The sequence below is a fragment of the Schistocerca nitens genome, chromosome 1 (assembly GCF_023898315.1).
Source record: "Schistocerca nitens isolate TAMUIC-IGC-003100 chromosome 1, iqSchNite1.1, whole genome shotgun sequence".
NCBI classification, from domain to species: domain Eukaryota; kingdom Metazoa; phylum Arthropoda; class Insecta; order Orthoptera; family Acrididae; genus Schistocerca; species Schistocerca nitens.
Window position 1 is genome coordinate 1147710009 of NC_064614.1, and position 27457 is coordinate 1147737465.

At 39.8% G+C, this 27457-nt stretch overlaps 1 protein-coding gene across 1 annotated transcript in view; it reads left to right on the forward strand.

Moving 5' to 3' along the window:
- Positions 1 to 27457, forward strand: part of LOC126199731 (set1/Ash2 histone methyltransferase complex subunit ASH2-like) — a 102288-nt gene that overhangs the window by 28997 nt on the left and 45834 nt on the right. The window contains exons 2-6 of the mRNA XM_049936648.1: positions 4916 to 5122; positions 5206 to 5384; positions 9369 to 9541; positions 16961 to 17138; positions 21124 to 21329. Of these exons, the coding sequence (XP_049792605.1) occupies positions 4916 to 5122; positions 5206 to 5384; positions 9369 to 9541; positions 16961 to 17138; positions 21124 to 21329 (943 nt within the window). The remainder of the gene's footprint in view (positions 1 to 4915; positions 5123 to 5205; positions 5385 to 9368; positions 9542 to 16960; positions 17139 to 21123; positions 21330 to 27457) is intronic.

Genomic DNA, 27457 nt, shown 5'->3' on the forward strand with positions numbered 1-27457 from the left:
GTGGTTCTCTACAAATGGATTCTCACTAAATTTTGAGAAACACAGCATATACAATTATGTACAGTAAATGGCATAACACTGTTGATAAATATAGACTATGAACTGAAATCTGTTGCTAAGGCAGAACATTCAAAATTTCTTGATGTGTGTTGATGAGAAATTGAATTGGAAGAAACACATCATTGATCTGCTGCTAGGTTCAGCTACTTATGCCATTAGGGTTATTGCAAATTTTGGTGATAAACATATCAATAAATTAGCCTACTATGCCTGTATTCATTCACTGCTTTCATACACATCATACACTCCTGGAAATTGAAATAAGAACACCGTGAATTCATTGTCCCAGGAAGGGGAAACTTTATTGACACATTCCTGTGGTCAGATACATCACATGATCACACTGACAGAACCACAGGCGCATAGACACAGGCAACAGAGCATGCACAATGTCGACACTAGTACAGTGTATATCCACCTTTCGCAGCAATGCAGGCTGCTATTCTCCCATGGAGACGATCGTAGAGATGCTGGATGTAGTCCTGTGGAACGGCTTGCCATGCCATTTCTACCTGGCGCCTCAGTTGGACCAGCGTTCGTGCTGGACATGCAGACCGCGTGAGACGACGCTTCATCCAGTCCCAAACATGCTCAATGGGGGACAGATCCGGAGATCTTGCTGGCCAGGGTAGTTGACTTACACCTTCTAGAGCACGTTGGGTGGCAGGGGAGACATGCGGACGTGCATTGTCCTGTTGGAACAGCAAGTTCCCTTGCCGGTCTAGGAATGGTAGAACGATGGGTTCGATGACGGTTTGGATGTACCGTGCACTATTCAGTGTCCCCTCGACAATCACCAGTGGTGTACGGCCAGTGTAGGAGATCGCTCCCCACACCATGATGCCGGGTGTTAGCCCTGTGTGCCTCGGTCGTATGCAGTCCTGATTGTGGCGCTCACCTGCACGGCGCCAAACACGCATACGACCATCATTGGCACCAAGGCAGAAGCGACTCTCATCGCTGAAGACGACACGTCTCCATTCGTCCCTCCATTCACGCCTGTCGCGACACCACTGGAGGCGGGCTGCACGATGTTGGGGCGTGAGCGGAAGACGGCCTAACGGTGTGCGGGACCGGAGCCCAGCTTCATGGAGACGGTTGCGAATGGTCCTCGCCGATACCCCAGGAGCAACAGTGTCCCTAATTTGCTGGGAAGTGGCGGTGCGGTCCCCTACGGCACTGCGTAGGATCCTACGGTCTTGGCGTGCATCCGTGCGTCGCTGCGGTCCGGTCCCAGGTCGACGGGCACATGCACCTTCCGCCGACCACTGGCGACAACATCGATGTACTGTGGAGACCTCACGCCCCACGTGTTGAGCAATTCGGCGGTACGTCCACCCGGCCTCCCGCATGCCCACTATACGCCCTCGCTCAAAGTCCGTCAACTGCACATACGGTTCACGTCCACGCTGTCGCGGCATGCTACCAGTGTTAAAGACTGCGCTGGAGCTCCGTATGCCACGGCAAACTGGCTGACACTGACGGCGGCGGTGCACAAATGCTGCGCAGCTAGCGCCATTCGACGGCCAACACCGCGGTTCCTGGTGTGTCCGCTGTGCCGTGCGTGTGATCATTGCTTGTACAGCCCTCTCGCAGTGTCCGGAGCAAGTATGGTGGGTCTGACACACCGGTGTCAATGTGTTCTTTTTTCCATTTCCAGGAGTGTATTTTGGGGCAATTCGTCATTAAGAGAAAAAGTATTCATTGCACAAAAGCATGTAATCAAAATAATAGCTGTAAGCCACCCAGGATCACCTTGCCGACATTTATTTAAGGAACTTGAGATATTCATAGTATCTTTGCAATACATGTATTCAGTTTTGAAATTTGTTACTAATAATCCATCCCACTTCAAAAGTAACAGCAAAATGCATAGCTACAACACTAGAAGGAAGGATGATCTTCACTATTCTTGGTTAAATCTGACTTTGGCACAGAAAGGGCTGAATTATGCTGCCACAAAAATCTTTGGTCATTTGCCAAACAGCATTAACAGTCTGACAGAGAGCCAACCAACATTTAAAAGCAAATTAAAAGAATTTCTTAATGATGACTCCTTCTATTCAGTAGATGAATTTTTAGATATGAAAAAGTAACTGTAAAAAAAAAAAACAACTAATAATTTTGTGTAAAGAAAACTCATATTAAAGTGACACATTCCACATCATTAAAAAATATCATATTCATGATCTATGAAACAAATGGTAATGTATGTATGTATGTATGTATGTATGAATGAATGAATGAAAATTTGTATGTGGCTTCTCTTTTAGAAATAAAACAAAATACTCATCTCACTGTTTTTGGAAATTCAGTCCCTAAGGGGGTGAAAAAGATGATGAAATTTATTATGAAAATATTTCATAATGAAAGCATTTTTAAAGCTGAATTTATGGAAATTGGTAGTTGGCTTCTTGGTCAGAAATTTAAAAAAAAAAAAAACATGTGTTTCATTGTTTCAACCCCTAAGAGGCTAAAAAAGGACTAGACTGATTCACTGACACATCATTATTCAGCCCAAACAGCTAAGAGGGTGAAATAGGGGATGAAAGACTTTTTGAAAAATGTTGATACTAAGATAGTTTTGAAGCTGGAACTATGAAAATTGGTGTTTGGTTTCTCAGTCAGAAAAAAATTATGTTTCAGCATTTTTGTAAATTCAACCACGAAGAGGGGTAAAATATTGGGTGAAAGTTTTTTAAAAAAATGATTCATTTTTAAAGGACTACTAAAGCATTTTTAAAGCTACATATATGAAAATTGGTATTTGACTTCTCTGTTAGAAATAGAAGAATACACATTTCAGTGTTTTTGGAAATTCAACCCTGTAAGGGAGTAAAATAAAGCCTGAAAAGTTTCATGAAATCATTTCATTACGAACACATTTTCAAAGCTGAATTTATGAAAATTTGTATTTTTCTCCTCTTTTACTTAAAAGACTACTTGTTTCTTTGTTTTTGGAAATTCAGCCCCTAAGGGGATGTATTAGGGGATGAAAATATTTAAGAAAATATTTCCTTCTTATTAAAAAAAATTTTAAAGCTAAATCTGTGAAAACTAGTATTTTACTTCTCATTTAGATATAATGCATGTGTGTTAGGGAATTAAAGTTCCTATGGAAATATCAACAAAAGAATGCAAAATGTGTGATTAACAAAAACCTTAGACTCAAGCCACTAGAATCGCTTTTTGGTCAGAAGTACATCCGGAAAAGACAATGCTTATATGGCCTTAATTGGTGTGGATTCTTTAGAAGTTTCTGCAGTTTGTGAACAAGATAAAAATTCAATTAAGGAAACACAATGGAAGGACAAACAGGTTGGAGAAGATTAGAAAAGAAGAGGCAATTTACTAAATTCCATTTTGAAAGGGACACACCTGCTGTGAAATCTCCCTTCATCATCTTCACACGGGAGTGACTAATCTGGCTCTCCTGTTTAATCTTCCCTGACTTCATTTCTCCCTGAAGTAGGAATGAACGGTTCCAAAAGCTAGGAGAGTTTTTTCCTAATTTTGCGTGTGTTTATTGACAGTACTGGTTCTTCACCACTGTACTGACACCCATTGTCTGCTTGTAATTTCATTATTTACCAAAGAGATCATGGTATAAGTTTTCATTTACATGCCTGCCTCAGATTGTCTATATTAACTAAGAAGTATCATTTGTGGCTGTATGTTCTGACATCTGCTTGTGGCTGCTAGTTCCAGCCATATGCAGTTTACGAAGACTACTCATAAACAAAAAACTTTGACATTAATTAGTGATTAAACTGTTGACCAAACAGAAAAACAATTTCATTCAAATTTACGTTGCACAAGGTTTCCCTAAATCATCCTTCAGCACAGTCATGACATATTTTTGTTTACACCTGCATTCAACATGAAATCTGTACTGACCATTACATTGACAATATATTAATAACCTAAATGCAGTCATGTAATTCATACACTGTACATTGCATTCTGTATCTTCAGGAAAGTGGTTCCATCATCTTCTCACCCATTTAGAAAGATCTGATCACTTGACCTTTTAGTGTACTCATGGTACAAAAGAAATGAGAGTGCTCACATTACTAATGAATTATTTCTTATATCCTATTAAAGGAACTATTTCTTATGTCCTATTACTGCGCCGCTGTTTTGACATTGCAGCATATCCATGCATTAAGACAAGTTTAATCATAATCTAGGTGGCATTGAACAAGTAGTTTACTTCGTACATGTTCGTGTGATTCATCAGAAGGCAAAAAAAGCAAGGCTTCTGTGCAACCTAATGGAAAATGATGCACATAGATTTTTGAGTCATGGAAGTAGTGAATGAAGGGTGTGTGTGTGTGTGTGTGTGTGTGTGTGTGTGTGTGTGTGTGTGTGTGTGTGTGTGTGTGTGTGTGTGTGTGCGCGCGTGTGTGTGTGTGCGTGTGTGCGTGTGGGGGTGTGTGTGGGTGGGTGTGTATGGAAAAAAGGTGTCATACTTTGAATGGAACCACTACTAAACAGAACAGCAGTCTCACTTCTCATGTATGACATTTTCCAGTTGAGTGTGAGAACACTGTGTAGCAAAGTACTCAACAACTATCACTGTGTCAATCAGTTTTGATGAAACATGTCTTCACTTAAGTTCGAAGACAGACAAACAGTCGTTTATTAATATGTCACAACAAGAAATTTCTTAGTAATGTGAGCTGTCCTTTTTTTATTGGGATAATAAAATATTATTTCCATTATGTGTAACTTTGAAAATGAGGTGAATGGTTTTGACGTAAGTTTCCTGGAACTGTTGTCTCCTAGCTACAAATTTCTCTTGTTACTAGCTGAAGTTGTTCCATAGTCAAATATTTTGTTTTCAAACTTGTAGTGAATCAAATGAAGAAGAAAGCAGTAATGTTAAGGAGAATGGTCCTCCCCAAGAGGAAGTGGTACAGAAAAATAAACAGATGACTGTGGGAACCCCTGGAGACAGTGATGCTGCACGAACAACAATATTGAAACCTGTAGGGGAGGGGAAGAATGGAAATAAAACAGCTTCCAAGCAGCGGCCAGAGAGGAAAGGTTGTTGTTACTGGTAGGTCACAGGATCAAATAGAACATGTGGAACTTTTAAAATGTTTCAAACCATTGTTATGTTTCTTTTGTCTTTCTGTAAAGTGGCAAGGAGCGTAACCTAAACATTGTAGAACTGCTGTGTGCCAGCTGCTTACATTGGTACCACGAGTCATGTATAGGTCTTCAGCTTGGAAAGCTTGTGCCTTTCATGATGAACTACGTATTTGTGTGCAAAAACTGTTCTCCTACAGGACTGGAAAGTTTCAAGAAAAACCAGGCTGGTAAGTTGCATGCAGTTTTTGAGTGTGTGTCTATTTAAAATGTAAATTAGGCCTTGACATTAAAATACATAACTGTTCTAATACTTATTAGAGTCATTTGAATTATTTTTAGTCTAGCATTAATTACATTTTATTGGAATAATTACTAATTTCTCTTTCTAGAAACCTCAAAACTTAATTGTGGTAGTACTTTGCAAATTATTTTTAAAACTGTTAGCCATAAATTTCAGCTTAATATTTTTTAACCTTTGTGCACTGGGATAACAGAATAATGCTTAAAGCATTTGAAAAGTTCTCCTAACTTTGAAATTATGCTTGTTTTGGTTATTAATAGACGTTTCATCATTTCTTGCAGCTTATGTTTTTTAGTTGCTGTAACAGTTACACAGCTAATTTGTTATTAATTTTCATGTCCTGGAGGCCTTATTTTAACCATTTTGATTTTGTGAAACTTCCCAGGCATGTAACATGCGTCTCTTAGTGTCCAGTGATGTGGTGCTCACATGTTCATCCCTCTACATATTTGATTGAAATTTGTGTAGTCCTACTTTTTTCCTCTCACTGATTACTGTTGTCATTGTTAAAATTAATGTGTTTTTATGTTCAAAGATGTGTAATTACCTTTGACAAGGATTCATTTCCAAATGATAGTTCTGCTCCAATAACTCATAAAATCTTTGTTCTTGTGCTGTACTATTTCTTAATATAATGAACAACTTCTTTAGAGACCTAAACTTGGCAGTGCTGTACAGAAATCTTAAGAGATTGAATGGTTAAATGTGGAGTAATGATAGTGGATCCAGAAATTGGTATGTTGCACATCTGATGGAATTGTCGTGCTGGTATCGTGCTTCAGCAACTAAGTTCAACTTGCTTTTCATTTTGTTGATAATCATTCACCATAAAATAACATACATGGATGTGTAAAACATTTGTTTTAGAAAATATTATTGTGAAAAATTTGGCACTGCTAAGAACAAAATATTTTCCAGAAATTTCCTTGGGAGGTTTCATTTTTTTCTTAAATGCAATTGTATCCAATTTTTGATATTGTCCAAGTTCAAGATTCAGCAAAAGACAGGTCTGACTATTTGAAATTCATGTTGTTGTTGTTATGGTCTTCAGTCTAATTAGTGGTTCACTGCAGCTTTACATGTTACAGTATCCTGTGCAAGCCTCACCATCTCCGAATAGCTACTGCAACTTACGTCCATTTGAACCTGCTTACAGCATTTGTCTTGTGCTCTCCCTCTACAACTCTTACAAGTTTAACCCTCCTCCTACACTTCCCTCCAGTACTAAATTAATGCATCCGTGAAGCCTCAGATTGTGTCCTATAATCTGATCCCTTATGCATCAAATTTCTTTCCTCCTCAATTCTACTCAGTACTTCCACATTTTCTACATGATCTACCCATCTAATATACAGAATTCTTCTGTAGCACCACATTTCAAAGACCTCTTTTCTATTCTTGCCTGAACTTCTTACATACAAAGCTACACTCCAGACAAATATCTGTAGAAAAGACCTTCTAACAGTTAAATTTATGTTGCTACTAACAAATTTCTCTTCTTCAAAAACACTTTTCTTACCATTGCCAGTCTACATTTTATATCACCTCTACTTTAGCTGTCATCAGTCATTTTACTGCTGAAATAGCAGAACTCATCTACTACTTTTAGTTTCTCATTTCCTAATCTAATTTCCTCAGAATAACTTGATTTAATTTGATTACATTCCATTACTTTTGTTTTGCTCTTCTTGATGTTCATCTTATATCCTCTTTTCAAGACACTGTCAATCCCATTCAACTGATCTTCTAAGTCCTTTACTGTCTTTGACACAATTACATTGTCATTGGAAACCTCAAAGTTTTTATTACTTCTCCCTCAACACAAATTCCTTCTCCAATGTTTTCTTTGATTTCTTTTACTACTCACTTGATTTACAGATTTAATAACATTGGGAATAGGCTACAATCCTGTGTCACTTATTTTTTTGACTATATGTAACGACAGTATCTGTTCCTGAATGAACGGTTACCGTAAATGACCATGCAGCTTTGCTAGAAATGAAATGATAATTAAATGGACACCCTAGCTGCAAACAGGTGTTGATGTACATTAATCTACCACGAGTAATGAGTATGATGGGCAAACAACTATTAGGCACACTACGAATATGGTGGTGTGGACATGTTGGGAATGTGGGTCTCAAGGGGAGCGTGCAAGGGATAAGTCCCTGCAGGCGCACTATCCTCTGTGCCCTCGGTGGCTCAGATGGGTAGAGCGTCTGCCATGTAAGCAGGAGATCCCAGGTTTGAGTCCCGGTCGGGGCACACATTTTCAACATGTCCCCAATGAAATACATCAACGCCCGTTTGCAGCTAGGGTGTCCATTTAATTATCACTTATTTTTGAATCACTGTTTCTCTTTGATGCTCTTCTAATCTTAAAATTGTCATTTGGTTTCTGTTCAAATTGTGTATGTTCTTTCATTCTCTGTATTTTACCCTTACTGCCTTCAGAATTTCAAAATATTCCAGGTAATATTGCCAAAAAAATTTTTACAAATGCTGTAAATATAAGTTTTCCTTTCTTTAACGTACCTTTTAAGGTGTGTTATGAGGTCAGTATCACCACATGAGTTCCTACCTTTCTCTGGAATCCAAACTGATTGTCCTTGAGAGCAACTTCTGCTAGTTTGTTTCCATTCATCTGTGAATAATTCATATCAATATTTTGCATCCATGACTTACTGAACTTGTAGGTAATATTTACAGCTGTCAGCATCTGCCTTTGTTGAAATTATAATTATTACATTCTTCTTGAAGTCAGGTTGTTTCCCATGTCTCATACATCTTTCACACCAGGTGGAATAATTATGTCATGGCTGGCTTTTCCAAGGATATCAGTAGTTCTGAGGTAATGTTCCCTAGTTCATGGGCATTCATTTGAATTAAATCTTTCAGTCTACTATCAAATTCTTCTTGAAATACCATATCCCCATCTACTTCCTCTTCCCTTTCTGTAATATTGCATTCAAGTTCATTGCCCTTGTGTATCCCCTCTTTATATTCTTCGTACCTTCCAGCATCCCCTTCTTTGCTTAGCACAGGTTTTTCAGTTGAGCTCTTGATATTCATACAGTAACTTCTCTTTTCTCAAAAGGCCACTTTAATTTTCCTATAGGCAGTCTCTATCTTTCCTCAAGTCACACATGTTTCTGCAGTCTTGTGTTTGTTCTCTAGCCATTTCTGCATAGCTGTTTAGCACTTTCTCGTCAGTCTCATTTTTAGATGTCTGTATTCAATTTACCTGCTTCATTTTCTGCATTTTTATATTTCCTCCTTTCATCAATTAAATTCAATATCTTCTTTAATATCCAAGGATTTCTACTAGGCCTTGTCTTTTTACTTGTCTGATCCTCTGCTGCCTTCACTGTTTCATCTCTCAAAGCTATCCATTCAGCTTCTACTATATTCTTTTCTCTTGTTTCAGTCAATTGCTGCCTAATGTACCCTTTGAAACTCTTAACAACCACTGGTTCTTGCAAGTTATCAATGTCTCTTCTCCTTGATGTCCTATATTTTTTGCAATTAATTATGGTCAAATTCCACATCTGCCCTTGGAAAGGTGTTCAGTTTAAAATGTACATGTATGCAGCCTTATTTTATGGTTCTTAACCCAACTGTTACCAATGGATGAATTATGCTTTGTGCAAAATTCTACTAAGCAGCATCGTCTCCCAATCCTTTCCTCATACCCACATTCTCATATGATTTTTCTCTAACACAGCACATTGATGTCAGATTGCAATAAATATTTTATGGACATATAACTGGGACGTTCCACATCAGTGAAGGTTGCACTGAATACTGGAATGAATATTGCATGAATGTATGATGTGTGTGTGTAATCTTATATTTCTAATTTTCTACTGTAATTACTTGTACTTGCCACTTAAACAAATATTTATTACAGCATTTACACAGATGTGTGTAACTGCCTTAGGAAACTTAAAACATGCAAGTGCAAAAGAGGGCACACCCAGGACAATGTTTTCTAAGGATAAAGAAATTGTTCCATTTATTGATCTTCATTGGGAAGGCATGACAACAATGCCACGCCGTGTTACTCAGTCATGGCATTCCACGGTAAGTTTGTTATATTTTACGTATGACAAAACACTGAAAAATTATAAAACACTGTGTAATTCTGTTCTATGGCTCAGACATGGTAAACTATTAATTAAGTGGTGGCTTTTTTACCATCTCATTGCCTTGTTTATCAATATTTGTCATTGCAATAGACCTGTGAACTAGCTCATCCAAACATTTATCACAGGACTTTTTTTAAATGTAATGTGAAGATCACAGTAAAGCTTTTTTTTTATGTGACCATATCATCACCAAGTATGAAAGTCAATTTATGAGTACAAATTGTAGGGCTGCCCTTGGAATTTGTAATTGAAAACCTGTCTACTTCGAGCACATAATATGTGATAAAGTATGGTTTGTTCATTGCAAATAATTAGAGCAAGCACAGTTCACAGTTGTTCTGATACTTTTCTCTTTCAGAGTTGCAGTTTTCTTGATGCCTGAAAAAAGGATTAGTGGTGAAAATTACAGTTATGAGACCTGTCTTCAATAATTTCAGCAGTTCTAGCAGTAGACATTGAAACAGTTTTTGTTTTGTTTCCATTGCCCCTCTTGAGTTCTTGTTTTCATTTCACACAGATTGTGTAAATGAGCATAGAAGGAAACATTGAGAGTTAGTAAGGGCACTGATGAATCACAGTACTAGGAAAAATGTAGAGGGAGAATGCAAATCTAGTAGTAGATGGTAAGCTGCTAACCACAGTTAGAAAAATAAGTAAAGCATGAGTATTAATGAGTAGATACTTCAACAGTAATTAAAGATGTCGAGAAAGGGGAAAACGCTTTGCAGAAATGAAAACATAATGTGCAGAATTAATAAATTATCAATTAGATAACACACAAATAAAAAAGCTGGAAATGTTTTAGAATGAAAGTTAATGTGCACAGACTAAATTGGAAACTACTGATGTAAGAGAACAGACTATGAGAAGTCAAAAATGTGCTTTCTGTTTGCGAGACTACTGTAGCTTTAATCAAATGTCGACAAGTTTCAGAACCTTTCTTCTGATATCTTTTTCAACATTGGTGCTTATTATATAGGTATGGTGTCTCCTCTTTCAGACATGCATACCCAAAAGAATGGACACTATACCTATGTAGTACACGCATGTGATGGCGATCAATCTTTCAGTGCAGGTCCTCAGTAGTATCTGACCTCCCATGATAATACTGTATGGTTGGAAGGGAAGGGGGATAATGGACAGGGGACACTACTTTGTAATGGGTGGTGTATGAAGACTTGGCAATATTATGAAAAGGAAAGACTGCTACTCACCATATAATGGAGATGTTGAGTCACAGACAGGCACAACAAAAAGATTACTAAACAAATAAGCTTTTGGCCAGAAGACCATGGTGGAGAGCGGGCAGGGCAGTTAGATGCAGTCAGGAAGTAAGATGGCAAGGGGGAGGGGGGTGTGGGAGTGAAAAGACTGTGGGTGCACTTGTGGAATAGGTGTCTGAGGAGTGGGGATTGGGAAAGGGGATAGGTTGGTGAAGAAGAATGAGTAATGGAGGTTGAGGCCAGGAGGGTTACAGGAACAGAGGGCATGGTGCAGGGAGAGTACCCACCTGCGCAATTCAGAAAAGCTGGTCTTGATAGGAAGGATCCAGATGGCACAGGCTGTGAAACAGTCATTAAAATGAAGCATGTTGTGTTGGGCTGCGTGCTTTGTAATTGGGTGTTCCAACTGTTTCTTGGCCACAGTTTGTCAGTGGCCACTGATGTGGAAAGACAGCCTGTTGGTTCTCATGTCCACGTAGAATGAAGAACAATGGTTGCAGCTTGGCTTATAGATCACACATCTAGTTTCACAGGTAGCCCTGTGTTAGAAGTGTGAGACAGGTCTTGCATCTAGATTTATTACAGGGATATGAGCCTTGAGGCAAGGGATTGGGAGCAGGGATTGTGTAGGGATGGACAAGGATATTGTGTAGGTTCAGTGAGCGGCAGAATACCACTGTGTGAGGGTTGGGGAGGATAGTAGGTATGACATTCCTCATTTAAGGGCATGATGAGATGAGTCAAAACCCAGATGGAGAAAGTGATCCAGTGGCTCCTGTTGGTATTGTGTCACACGGGAGTGCTCGTCTGTGGCCGGACAGTGGGACTTTCAGAGGTGGGGAGTGACTGGAGAGATAAGGCACAGGAGATCTGTTTCTGCACAAAGCTGGGAGGATAATTACAGTCTGTGAAGGCCTCAGTGAGAGCCTTGCCATATTTTGAGCAGGACTTCTTGTCACTATAGATGGGACAGCCATGGGTGACTATTTTGTATGGGATTGAGTCTGTGGTTTGTAATGGATGGCAGCTTTCAAAGTGGAGGTATTGTTAGTGGTTGGTAGGTTTGATACTGACAGAGGTAGCCATGTTTGATGTGGAGGCCAGCATCAAGAAAGGTGGCTAGTTGGGTTGAGGAGGACCAGGTGAAGCAAATATAGGAGAAGATGTTAAGGATCTGGACAAACGTAGATAGGGTGTCCTCATCCACAATCCAGATCATGAAAATGTCATCATCAGTGAATCTGAACCAGGTGAGGGGTTAGGGATTCTGAGCAGTTAGGTAGGATTCCTCTAGATGGTCCATGAATAGGTTGGTGTAGGAAGGTGCCATGCAGGTGCCCATTGCCGTACTCTGGATTTGTTTGAAAATGATGCCTTCAAAGGAGAAGAAATTGTGATTGAGGATGTAGTTGGTTATGGTGACCAGGAAGGAGGTTGTAGATTTGTAATACAGTTTGTAATACATACTGTATTGGGAATGGCAGCGTTGAATAGCAGCTAGGCCATCAGCATTTGGGATGTTGCTGTAAAGAGAGGTGACACTAATAGTGATGAGCAGGGCACTGTGTGGTAAAGGAGCAGGAACTTTGGAGAGTCATTGGAGGAAATGGTTAGCATCTTTTATAAAGGAGGGTAAGTTGTGGATGATAGGCTGAAGGTGTTGGTCTAAAGAGTAGAGATTCTCTCATTGGGGGTACTGCAACCAGCCACAATGGGAACTCCCCCTGCAATATATCTTATGTTCCTGTAACCCTCCTGGGTTCAAGCTTCATTAGTCATTGTCCTTCACCCACTTATCCCCTTCCCTGTTCCCACTCCACAGCCTTCTTATTGACAGACTCACCCAAAGTCTTTTTACTACTCCCTTCTTTTCTGACCACCCTCCCCCCTCTATGTAACCTCCCGACTGGAACTAGCTGCCCTACCCTCTCCCTCTCTCTTTTCTTATCCCTTTATGCTCCCACAACAGCACTACACCATGCCCCACCCATACCCTGACCTCTCTCTCCTTCCCCACCCCTAGCTACCCCACACCACCCAGATTGCTTCTCCCACCATGCACAGTTGCTCACAGTCTGGTCCTGACAGCCAGAGACAATGTGAGCTGCATTTGTGTGAATGTATGTGTTTATGTTGATTATTTCAGAAGACGTCATTCTGACTGAATGCTTATATGCTTAGAAGTTTTTTTGTGGTGCCTGTGTTCAACTCAGTTTCTCTGCTATATGGTGAGTAGCAATCTTTCATTTTCATAGTATTGTCATTACTCCATCCTGGATTTCCATTGTTTGATGTGGAGATTCTGGTCAGTAGGGAGACATGCTCGGATAGCTGAAGCAGTTAAGGTGACCTCTCGCAAAAAGCAGGAATTCGGGTTCAAATCCCGGTCTGGCACAAATTTTTATCTAGTTATTTCAATGTCCTAATGCAGCAAAAGTTGGAAATTTCTGTCATCAAGTACAGTAGTGCTTCCAAACTCCAGAGACAAGAACCATCTCTACAATGGATGCATAACGATTGTCATTAATTTTAAGTTATACCAGGCTGTTCTCTTCTTTTACTCATTTCTCTCTCTTCCCTTTTCTATTTATGTTCAATATTCCTTCTCTGTATTTCTGTTTCACTTTTGACAGTTATTTAACATCTTTTCCCTCTTTTACACACTTTTCTCTTTTCCCATTATATCTGTCTCATTTTTGACAGTTATTTAACATTTTCTCACCTTTGTTCTTCGCCTCGACCACCTCTCTCATTCATCTCACACGTTCACCCCTCCTCCCTCTCACTGCATCATTTCACTGTTTTATCTTTCATTTCAGTCTAAACTCTTCCAATTTTAAATCATATTTTGCTTATTGGCTACATGGTGGGAGTTTTGTGATGATTTGGGCAGACACATCAGGGTATTCCATGGGCTCCATTGTTACTCTGCAAGGTCACATTACTGCCAAGAATTACATGACCATTTTGGTGGATCAGGTCCATACTGAGCTGCAAAGTTTGTTCCCCAAAGGCGATGCTGTGTTTTAAGATGACAGGGCCCTTGTCCACACAGCTGCATCTCCTGGACTGGTTTTCTGAGCACAAGGATGAATTTCTGCATCTTCTTTGGCCACCACAGCCACTGTATCTCAATATTATTGAGCCTTTGTGGTCTACTTTGGAGTGAAGGGTGTGTGATCACTATCACCTCCATCGTCATCTGACCTTGCCATTATTTTGCTGGAAGGCTCATACAAGATTCCTTTCAAAAATGTGATATTTATCCATTCTGAGGTGACTGGAAACTGTTTTGAATGCCAATGGTTTTCTTACATAATATTAGTTATGATAATGTGTTGTGTTTTTGATCATTTCATGTTTTTGTCCACCCCCTGTATACACAGCAGGAACTGTGAAAGCTTTGGGTGTGAACATCAGAAATATCTATTTTGAAATTTTCTTAGATGCTGATATGTGGCTACTCAGTGTCACATGTACAGTTCAAAGTGATTTGTACAACTACTAATTTTTCTTCTATCAGACTCATAGATGACAGAAACTCTCTTTTAAAATTACGTTTGTAACTACCTCAAAGCTTGTCTGTAGTGTGTGGTGTGTAGCAGGGAAATAGAACATATTCTAATGGAATGTACAGTTCTCTTTTCCTCCATCTGAAACTAAGGACATTGTGCTTTTCTGCGGTTCTTATCATTCGATATCTGAAGGGTGGAAAAATTGTTTTTCTCATGGTCTGCCATCCTTTCTGTAAGAATGACCAAGGGTGAAAATGCCCCTCAGTGAAAAAGAAACAAGTTCATAAACAGTTTTCAGTTGTACATGATAGTCGAAAGGTAAATAGGTCAGGTGTCCACTACACACAGGAGGCGGCTGCATGGGTAGCAGGGGCTGTGTGGCGTGGACCGGGCGGTTTTTTAGGTTAGACAGTCTCGGGAAAGATCAAAAAGGACTCCAGTCTCAAAGGGTACAGGGCAAAGAAACGGTGAGACTCATCAAAGACCTACTCTCCTTCTCCTGACCCATACAGTGGAAACAGTTCTTTGCTATCAATCACTTCAACCAAAGCTAACCTAATCCCAACATCAAACCTTGCTTCTTGCAATTCACGCCTCCATCCAATGGGACACTCCCCCTTTTTCACCTAACCCTTCATGGTTACCTACCAGGAATTCCTTATATACAACTTGCCTCACCAATCACCATCCTTCCCTAGGTCCCATCCCAAGAATACAAACCTATCAGTGCAAGAAAGAACTGCTATTCACAGCCTCAAGATGGACCCTGATTTAATCATCCTTCTGCAGCCAAAACCTCCACCACTGTCACAATGAATCACTGTGACTATTTGAGAGAAGACGTCTCCCAACTGTATGACTTCTCCACAGAGAGGCCCTGCCATAGTCATCCTATTGCAGAAGTCCAGTATAACTCCAGTCCTTACTCAAATCCTTAGGCCCATCCCAGAATTTTCCCCTGAATCCATCTCCCACCTCACCCCAATGACCCCTTGCACACCGCCTTCTACATGCTTCTCATCTACTAACATCTCCAACTAATTGCTCATAGTGTAGCCTCTCACATTGAAGGTGTGAACCATTTCCTTCACCTACTTTCGACTATCCTCACCCCATTACCAACTGAATCCCTATTTGTTACTGTTGATGCCATCTCCTTAGACATCAGTGTCACCCACTCCCATGCCCGTGGTGCTATTGAATGCTGCATCACCCAGTGTCCTTCAGACTAATTCCTTATACATCTGACCTATTAAATCTTCACACATAACTGTTTCTCCTTTAGGGAGAAGATGTATAAACAAATCCATGACATAGCCAAGGGCAACTATATGGCACTCTCTGATGCCAATTGTTTATGATCCATATAGAGGAAACCTTCCTGGCATCCAAAAACCCCAAACCCCTCATCTGAGTGATGCTCTTGATGGTATCTGGGCACAGGACCAAGGTAATCTATTGTCATTTCTTCATAGGTGCAACACCTGCTGTCCCATTCGCTTAACCTGGTCCTCCTTAGCCCAACGGGCCATCTTCATGGATGCTGACCTCCATCATTCCAATGGCTCCATCCATACGTCTGTCCATGTCAAGCCCATTAACAATCTACAGTACCTCCATTGAGACAGCTTTCGCCCCTTCCACACTAAAAGGTTGCTCCCATATAAGCTGGCTACCCATGGACAGTATATCCTTTCACCACCCCAAGAACCAACTGCAAAGAAGCATGTGCACCTCATCATCCAATATAATTCCAGGCCAGAGCAAGTGAACCATGTCCTTTTCCAGGAGTTATGTGGATGGAAGTTATCCTAGCAACACGTCCTCCGTTTCCATAGTCCTTCTAGCTTCAATCTCAGCTAACCCATTGCAACCACAACATTTACTCAACAGCCCTCCTTTTCCTTGTTCTGTTGCCTCCTCCCAGTCCACACAACCACATAATTGTCATCATGTGCTGCATGAGCCCACTGGCTATGGTGTCTGTGTGTTGCATTCCTATCCCATGCACCTGCTACCCCTCTCTCCCACATTCGTATCTTCAGTTCTGTTGCCTCCAAGCCAATCACCTACCACTTCCCTCCTGGTCCCCACCTTTTTTTCTCCCTTCACCCACCTCACAGCAACTGACACAACTGCTCATCTCAGTCTACTCGCTGAAAAGCAATCTGGGCATTACATGTTCAACAACTGACTGGCATAATGTAGCTGTACAGGTGTGTGTGTGTGTGTGTGTGTGTGTGTGTGTGTGTGTGTGTGTGTGTGTTCATTCTGCTGAAGCTTTCCATACCATATTTTTATTACATTTATTTATTTATTTATTTTAAGACTTAGTGGTAAATTTCTGTTAATTTTTATGAGGTGCTATGCCATCTAACTATGTAAGAGGATTGCTGTTGTGTGAGCATAACGCTAACAACAATAGCAGCATTATTACATAGCTAGCTAGGCTGAGAGTCAATAAATATTGCAGTCTTTGTATATTTATAGGTCTACTTGTAATTTTTGACTTGGTATCCATTGTATGCTTTTATCTTTAGAATACTGTGTGTACAGTCAATTAGCCAAGCTCTTTATATGGCCATTTTCTTAGCTTCATGTTTTTGCCTGTTTCAGATCCATCGTGCCTTAATGAAAGATACAGGAACATTATTTGTATGTGATGACACTGGGAAGACTGATGCCCATCCATTATATGGTCTTCAAGGCCTTGAACTAGTTGACATAAGGCCAAATTATGAGGCAATGATTCGTGGAGGTCATTTGAAAATTACAGACATGGGAGTTCAACATGGTATTATCTTTTTGGTTAACTAGTTGCTGAATATAGAATTTTGATATAGTACATTGTGAAATGGAAAATAGAACACTTCTCAGTATGATAATCTCAAAGTTTACTTTGTATTGGATACAAAACTGCAGACGTTAGTGAAACATTCTTTTTCGTTGGTGTACCACGTCATCATTTATTACTTATATTTTCAGATAGATCTTTCTGTGTTGAGTGCAATAAAATAGAGATAATCTAAAAGTCACCGTCTGCATTCTCTGTGGCCAAACCATCTATTAGGAAAGTTCTCACTTTTTGATGTTATAAAAGTATAACCTGGTGCAAAATCTTATCAATATGAATTGCTTAGTTTGGCCATTAGCTACCTACAGTTCCTAAAAATACATTCCATCTTCTGAGACGATGAGGTATTTTATGTTTCTGACAAGAGAAAAATGAGAAAATTATCCAGCCATTTTGGATTCTGTAGCATATTTCGATTCAAAGCAATTTGTCTTGTATCCACAATGTGAAGATAGATGTTGGGATGATTGGTCTTGAGCATTCTATCTGTTCATTTAAATTGACCTTACTGATTAATTTCAGATACTTTCTTAAGATTTTCAGCATACTAAATTCCTAGCGTGTTAAGAAAGTCCATTTTTATGTTGTCAAGCATGTTTCACAGGCTCTTTTGAGATGATTTGCTAAGATGTGTTTGCTCAATTGGTTCACAGTACCAGATTTGAAGTATAAAGGAGCATTCCCACTTGATATTCAACCAACAGCATTTGGCATGAAATCGTTTAATTGTTTGATGTTTGTAATGTTCATTCAGAATAGATATCCAGTCACTTATTTGGATAGTTTATTAATTATTTGCTTGATTTGTCATGCTAGATCTGCCATGGTGTTAAATAATAAACCACAGTACTGTACAGCTTAGCAAAATGATTTATATTTATCATTTACATTTTATTGTGATTACCTTTCATGCTCATAGAGCAAAATATTCTCAATACAATTCTCTTGTGCCAAATGACTTACTGGGATAAAATAAGAATAAACATTGACCTTACGTAAGCTATAGTGCAGTACTTTTTGTACATACCATATCCGAATATAGAGAGTGTATACATAAGAGGAAGAGTACCATTTAGAATTAACAAACAGGTTTAAAGTTCTGGAGGATGAAGAAACTGTAAATTTAAGTATGAGAAATGATGTTTTCACAAACATTATACTGGAAACATTGTAATACATTGCAGAAGCAAAGAAGCACATACAAATCAAAATTTCAGAGGACACGAGACAGTGGAACAACGTAAAAGAATCGAAACTAAGTGGAACAGAAATATGGAGTTAACTGACCCAAAGAAAACTATTCACTAAAGTTTACAAGCAGATGTCAGAAAGTATAATTAGAGAATTACAAGGGCGACAATGCAGAACAACCAAAGTCATAAGAAAATGAAAGAGGCACTTATCTTTGGTAGACACCAAAGCACATCAGTCTGGATGCCAGTTGACTGTTGCAGCAAAGTGGGAGACCATACTGAAGATGTCTGAAGCTTTCTGTAGAAATCTGTTAAGTGCACCTAAGGAAATGAACACTTAGGCCGTATTTTTCTTGAAGTTTTCCCAGCAGGCTGAGAAATGATGGAATACTTAGGCAGTGTACTATGAGAATGATTACATTACAGAAGAACTATCCGAAGAAGTAGGGAAAGCACTTAGGCACATTAAATACTTCCACAGTTATTCACATGTTTGCATACGAGAATGATACCAGATAGTTGGAACAACACTGTATTTGTTGTAATTCACAAGAAAGTGTGCAAGGACAATGTGAAGAACTATAGGCAAATCAGTCTTGTCTCAACAACGTGCAATTTGTTTTTACATATCATCCAGAAAACACTTTAGAGTTTAACCATGGAAAAGAAAGAGCTTGCTTTAGAATTGGGTGAAGCACAATGAGCCATCTACGGGTGGTCAACAAAGTTATAAAAAGAAGCAGTGTATATCAGTTACCACTCCGTGTAGTGTGTATTGCCCATGATAAAGCATTTGACTCTGTCACAATACAATCTACGCTAATAGAACCTGAGAACTGTGGAATGAAAACTACTTACATCAATTTGTTTAAGAATATATATACAACAAGGCTACAGCTTCCATTTGATTGTGTCAAGTGAGTGAAAACTTCAGACTTGTGGCAGGAGTTAATCAGTGGGATTCCATTTTACCAAAATATTTTCTGCAGCCATGGAAAAGGTCTTCACATCATTCAACTGGGTTGAAGAAAGGATTGCTTTCGCTTTGTTGTGACGTTGTTTTGTTTCCTTTAAATCCAGAGAAGTTTCAGCAAAAGATGGGAAGAACTTAAAAGAGCAAATATGATACAGGCTTGAGGAATAATTACAGTAATATGAAAATAATGGAGCTCACTCAGGAAAATGAATATTGTGTTCAGAAGTAAAATCCCAATGTGCTTTGAGCTGAAGGTCTATAGTCAGTGTATACTACCATACTACCAGTACCAATTTGTGAATATGTAAAATGGACTTTTACGTGCTCATATTGTTTAAAATTTGAGGCTTGTTCATCAATCAATGGAAAGATATACATTGGGATGAGAAGAAGCGACAGAAACACAAGAAATCAATAAGAGAAAAGGTGGAAGTCATGCGTGATGGTTAGGTATAAAACTTAAATGGAGATGGTCTGATCATACAGGATGTAACATAATGATGATTTTAAAAAATTTCAAGATTGTAGACGATGAAATAATTGAGGACGTAGGTTGCAATATTTGAATAGTGCATGGTATTTGAACTTTCTGGACAAGGCATTGCGTGAACTTCTACAGGACTTACCGTTTCAACTGCACGTTAGTTTGTGGTTTCAAAACAGTGGTGCTCCAGTGCACATTGATCATTGGGCCACAGCATAACTCATGGAAAACTTCAATCAGATAGTAATGAGGAGGAGATTTATACTCCCTTGGACTATGCACTCCCATGACCTCACCCCTCTTGACATTTTCCTCTGGTGTTATGTAAAGTCCTTTGTGTACTCACAGCCAGGAGGAACACTACCTGAGCTTATTGAGCACATCTTTACAGTGTTTGATACCATTGGAGGTGGCATGGAATCTTACAAAGAATCAGACAAAGCATTGTTCATTGTTGCACATTATGTAATGAAGTTGATGATCATCACAGTGAACATTTACTTTACAGTAATGAAGCCATAGATTCTCTACTATCAATAAATGTTTTCCAGACTACGGTAGGTTCCTTTTGTTAAAACATTCAAAATATCATTCTCTACAATCTCCCAAATTTTCAAAATGTCATTCTGTTACACCCTGCATAGGGAGACAAATTAATGGGACATGGATGGAGAAGATCCTGTCTAGGATTTTCCATGATAAGAAAAGCCTGCCTAATGGAAGATGGATTCACAACATAAAGAAACATGCAGGACAGAATTGTATGTGAAAAGCTGAAGATGGTAACAATATGGAGGAGTCTGGAAGAAGCCTATATCCAGCAGTGGATGTTAAATGGCTGATGGTGGCAACGATGGTGATTACATAAATGTTTAGGAATGAAACTGAATACAGCATCCACCAAATGTATTGGACATTAAAAATTGAATTTAAATAATGCCTTTAAAAAAGGTTTGTGGAGTATATCAGTGAAGTTGTCTAAGGAATCTAAATTTAAACTTAAAGTGATCCTGGCTGAGCAGTTTCATTATTCACTCTAGTTTTAATCCTAACTGATTCTAAGAATGTGTGTGCCTGTTTAAAGAATTAAAAATTTGTTGTAATATTTGTAAATGGATCATACGGCATCTGTTATTTTTTCCATAAATTTGTTAGCAGCTACTAATAAAATGTGCTTATCAGTGTATCTATGCTTAGCTCTCATAATCCTCTGACATGCTGTACTCTATCTGCATGAGTGATATTGTTTATGATTTCTGTCTTTTGTCACAGTACAACCATCAAGTACCGTAAAAGGTCGAAGTACAAAAAGGAAGATAGCATCTGATCAGGGAGGTGGTGGTAGACAGAGGGGTCGAGTAACTGAAGCAACTGCACCAAAACTGTCAGCCCATGGCTATCCTTTGGAACATCCATTCAATAAGGATGGGTATCGTTATTTCCTTGCAGAGCCTGATCCACATGCTCCATTTAGGCAGGTGAGTACGTCACATTGTTATTTCGCAGGAGAGGATTCATAACTGATGTTTATAGTTAAGAGCTGGTGGTGTTGGTGTGGATTTATATAGGGATTATAATTACTCTGAAGTATTAAGCAATGGAATTGGGAAATTATCATCTTGATATAGAATTTGCTGTCATTTCCAAGCTTTTGTAACTCTTCACAGGGGTTGTGCTTCCTCACTAGAACGTGAACACACTGAATAATATCCATGAAATATCTTTTGTTTACTTTTAAGCCTTGCTATTCTGTCTGAGATTCCTTAAATTTTTGTAGTATTTTTTTCTTTAGTTTTTGCCTGCTGCAGACCTCATTATTTCAATATTTCCTCTGTTTCAGCTTTAACTAGCACCCAGTACCTTACTGTGGGCCTTCTTTCTTTTTTCAGTGCAGGTTTTCTTCAGTTTTAACCTTTGGATTTTCTTGGAAATGCTGGTGTGTACGAAGCCTCTTCTTGAACAGATCACAACTCTATATATCTTCATTTGTCATCACTGCTACTTGAAGATCCAACTCAACCTCAGTGAACCAAGCAGCTGTCTTGTGTGTCTGTAGAAAGCGATCTTCCTGTTTCACATGGTGTCCATCACCTATTACACATGTGAGTAGAATTTGTTGCTATGCCCCCTTCTAAACTCACCATTCTCTCTTATTAGGCCCAAGATCTTCCTTAAGATAATTCTTTTCTTGGCATCTAACTTCTCATTCAGACCTTTCCTATTCATCATGAGGCACTTTTTCGTGTACAGTGCCTCTGGTCAGAAGCCTGCGCATTGGTGTTTGAGCTTGATGTTAAATGACACTGTTTGTTGTTTCACCTCTAGCCAGCTGACTTGCCACTTCAATCTTGTTGACCGTAAACATGAGGACTTCTTTCTCAGTGGTATTGTTTTCTATCCCATCTCCTAGGTGGCCAGATTTTTGTAATCTGCATTTAGCTTTCTGGATGCCGTCTTTGTGTTAATTATAAATTACATTTTCCTTCAAAGTAGATCTGGAGACCCAACTTGGCTGCCAGGGTTTCGAGTTCATTGATATTTATAATCATTTTGCAAGGGAATGAGGAAAGAGTGCAAGATAATCTGGAAAAGCTAATAAGTGAGTTCTCAGATCTAAACTCATGCAGCCCATTGTGTTTCCATTTTGACCTATTTATTATATGGCTCTTTTGATCTATTCACAAATAATTTTCTCCAGCATACAGTTGTAAAGATGAGAGCTTGTCTCCTTGCCTAACACTCTTCCTGACCCTGAATCTTTTCTTCAAATTTCACTTTGGTGAAAGTGTCACCTCTTGTATGTTGTCAAGGTGAATGAAATGGCACAGCAGGCAGATTTGGTGCCATTCTTATGAAGTGGTTGTATCAGGGCAGTTATTCTGTTTCCGAAATCTCTTGGATGATGTCCAGTAGCTTATCTTCACCTGGTGCTGTGTTGCTCCTTAGGAACTGAGTGATCTGCCTATAAGCTCTTTTGTGGGTAGAAGTGAATCGGTATTGAACTGCATGGGTTCTTCAAAAGCAAATTTTGACTGTGGGACTTGACAATTAAGAAGGAACTCAAAGTATAGTGAAAGAATCAGATATTGCCATCATTGCTGTAAACCAGTTTTTGTTTGGGCGCTCTGAAGTGCATACTTGAAGAGTTATATTTACTGAGGTTATGTGTGAATATCCTGGAGAAATTCCTTATGTTGTTTTTTTCTGAATTCATGTTCAATATATGTCCAGTTGGTTTTTGTTGAAAGTACTCTTTACCCCATGAACAAATCACTGTCCCTCCAAATTTTTTGCAGTAAGAAAGTCTTTCCATCTATCATTAGCCTTCTGTGAGTTCCATTTTTGCCAGATTACCTGCACCATGGGTTCTTTGAGCCGCTCCCTGTTCTCTTCATAAAGAAACAGTAATTTACTAGTAAACTTCTGGTTGGTTTTTTCCTGTCTCCTAACTTTTATTATCATGTCCCTTCTGACATAAAATGATATGGGCCTTTTACCTGCTATAAGAAATTGTTCAGAGTGTTTGTAATATTGTTTTTATTTTTCTTATTTATGCTAAAAGCTACACTTGAATTTTCTCCTTGGTCTGTTCCTTTATAATAAAACCTATGTTCTTATTTCAATTCTTTCCTAGAATTCTGTTTATTATCTCTAAATAGGAAGTAGCAGAAAGTCTACATTATTATCATTTATTTTAATAGAGGGAAACATTCCACGTAGGAAAAATATATCTAAAAACAAAGATGATGTGACTTACCAAATGAAAGTGCTGGCAGGTCGACAGACACACAAACACAAACACACACACAAAATTCAAGCTTTCGTAACAAACTGTTGCCTCATCAGGAAAGAGGGAAGGAGAGGGAAAGACAAAAGGATCTGGGTTTTAAGGGAGAGGGTAAGGAGTCATTCCAATCCCGGGAACGGAAAGACTTACCTTAGGGGGAAAAAAGGACGGGTATACACTCGCACACACACACATATCCATCCACACATATACAGACACAAGCAGACATATTTAAAGACAAAGAGTTTGGGCAGAGATGTCAGTGGAGGCGGAAGTGCAGAGGCAAAGATGTTGTTGAATGACAGGTATGAGTGGCGGCAACTTGAAATTAGCGGAGATTGAGGCCTGGTGGGTAACGGGAAGAGAGGATATATTGAAGAGCAAGTTCCCATCTCCGGAGTTTGGATAGGTTGGTGTTGGTGGGAAGTATCCAGATAACCCAGACGGTGTAACACTGTGCCAAGATGTGCTGGCCGTGCACCAAGGCATGTTTAGCCACAGGGTGATCCTCATTACCAACAAACACTGTCTGCCTGAGTCCATTCATGCGAATGGACAGTTTGTTGCTGGTCATTCCCACATAGAATGCATCACAGTGTAGGCAGGTCAGTTGGTAAATCACATGGGTGCTTTCACACGTGGCTCTGCCTTTGATCATGTACACCTTCCGGGTTACAGGACTGGAGTAGGTGGTGGTGGGAGGGTGCATGGGACAGGTTTTACACCGGGGGCGGTTACAAGGATAGGAGCCAGAGGGTAGGGAAGGTGGTTTGGGGATTTCATAGGGATGAACTAACAGGTTACGAAGGTTAGGTGGACGGCGGAAAGACACTCTTGGTGGAGTGGGGAGGATTTCATGAAGGATGGATCTCATTTCAGGGCAGGATTTGAGGAAGTCGTATCCCTGCTGGAGAGCCACATTCAGAGTCAGGTCCAGTCCCGGAAAGTATCCTGTCACAAGTGGGGCACTTTTGTGGTTCTTCTGTGGGAGGTTCTGGGTTTGAGGGGATGAGGAAGTGGCTCTGGTTATTTGCTTCTGTACCAGGTCGGGAGGGTAGATACGGAATGCGAAAGCTGTTGTCAGGTTGTTGGTGTAATGGTTCAGGGATTCCGGGCTGGAGCAGATTCATTTGCCACGAAGACCTAGGCTGTAGGGAAGGGACCGTTTGATGTGGAATGGGTGGCAGCTGTCCTAATGCAGGTACTGTTGCTTGTTGGTGGGTTTGATGTGGACGGACGTGTGAAGCTGGCCATTGGAAAGATGGAGGTCAACGTCAAGGAAAGTGGCGTGGGATTTGGAGTAGGACCAGGTGAATCTGATGGAACCAAAGGAGTTGAGGTTGGAGAGGAAATTCTGGAGTTCTTCTTCACTCTGAGTCCAGATCATGAAGATGTCATCAATAAATCTGTACCAAACTTTGGGTTGGCAGGCCTGGCTAACCAAAAAGGCTTCCTCTAGGCGACCCATGAATAGGTTGGCGTATGAGGGGGCCATCCTGGTACCCAATCTGTTACCCCCGGAAACCATCCTTGTAACCATTGATGCCACTTCCTTATACACAAATATTCCGCACGTCCAGGGCCTCGCTGCGATGGAGCGCATCCTTTCACGCCGATCACCTGCCACCCTACCTAAAACCTCTTTTCTCATTACCTTAGCCAGCTTCATCCTGACCCACAACTTCTTCACTTTTGAAGGCCAGACATACCAGCAATTAAAGGGAACAGCTTTCGCATTCCATAACTACCCTCCCGACCTGGTACAGAAGCAAATAACCAGAGCCACTTCCTCATCCCCTCAAACCCACAACCTCCCACAGAAGAACCACAAAAGTGCCCCACTTGTGACAGGATACTTTCCGGGACTGGACCAGACTCTGAATGTGGCTCTCCAGCAGGGATACGACTTCCTCAAATCCTGCCCTGAAATGAGATCCATCCTTCATGAAATCCTACCCACTCCACCAAGAGTGTCTTTCCGCCGTCCACCTAACCTTCGTAACCTGTTAGTTCATCCCTATGAAATCCCCAAACCACCTTCCCTACCCTCTGGCTCCTATCCTTGTAACCGCCCCCGGTGTAAAACCTGTCCCATGCACCCTCCCACCACCACCTACTCCAGTCCTGTAACCCGGAAGGTGTACACGATCAAAGGCAGAGCCACGTGTGAAAGCATCCATGTGATTTACCAACTGACCTGCCTACACTGTGATGCATTCTATGTGGGAATGACCAGCAACAAACTGTCCATTCGCATGAATGGACACAGGCAGACAGTGTTTGTTGGTAATGAGGATCACCCTGTGGCTAAACATGCCTTGGTGCACGGCCAGCACATCTTGGCACAGTGTTACACCGTCTGGGTTATCTGGATACTTCCCACCAACACCAACCTATCCAAACTCCGGAGATGGGAACTTGCTCTTCAATATATCCTCTCTTCCCATTGCCCACCAGGCCTCAATCTCCGCTAATTTCAAGTTGCCGCCACTCATACCTGTCATTCAACAACATCTTTGCCTCTGCACTTCCGCCTCCACTGACATCTCTGCCCAAACTCTTTGTCTTTAAATATGTCTGCTTGTGTCTGTATATGTGTGGATGGATATGTGTGTTTGTGCGAGTGTATACCCGTCCTTTTTTCCCCCTAAGGTAAGTCTTTCCGCTCCCGGGATTGGAATGACTCCTTACACTCTCCCTTAAAACCCACATCCTTTTGTCTTTCCCTCTCCTTCCCTCTTTCCTGATGAGGCAACAGTTTGTTGCGAAAGCTTGAATTTTGTGTGTGTGTTTGTGTTTGTGTGTCTGTCGACCTGCCAGCACTTTCATTTGATAAGTCACATCATCTTTGTTTTTAGATTTATTATCATTTATTTATGACATTGTATTTTGCTTAATTTGTTCATAAATCATTTGGTACACTGAAGATTAAGTGTTATATAGAACAAGTCAAGTGCAACATTAGGCATTGATTGACTGAGTAGGTGCAAGAAATAAATAGAAGGTGAGTACATAACTTTGGCAGATTAAATAATGGATGCAGCAGATGAATAATTAAGCAAAACGACATAGTCCAGGAGAAATCCTTGACTAACATATGAAATATTAAATTTAGTTGATGAAAGGACAACATGTATAAATGCAGCAACTAAAGTAGGCAGGAGTGAATATAAGCATTTAAAAAATGAGATTGACAGAAAGTGCAAAATGACAAAGCTGGAATGGCTCAAAGATAAATGCAGAACTGTAGAAGCATGGCTGTGAGAAAGATAGAGGGCACTTTTGGAGGAAATAAGTTGCTGTATGAGCATCAAGAGTTTGTTGACTCATTCCACTTCCCAGAGGTTCTCCTTCCTGATGGGAGCTATGAAACATAATGAATGAACGAATGAAGTGAAATAATGAAATAATGCTTCTATAGGACATAATTTTCAAAAATATTCACATCATTCTTTATGGATAAAGTAACAACAAAGTGTAAACTATGTCTACATATAGTAATATTATTCACACTTTCCATACAGAAACATTATACTGTCAGTTCATTTCTACAAAATATATCCACATCTATTTTACAGTATAAAATTTTTATTGTGTTCTACAGTGCTCCAATTTGCTTAAGCATAATTTACCAGAATATAAATTTTATATTTATGTTGCAAGCTACTGTGTAGCTCTGTACTGCAAAAGCATTTTGCAGCAGATAATTTTAAAAAGATACTTCAAATTTTAGAATGTTCTATTTTTTAACTTCAATTCTGTGACAATTTAGTACATGGAGTTCTCAAGTTTCCTTTAGTAAATGGAAGTTGACCACTT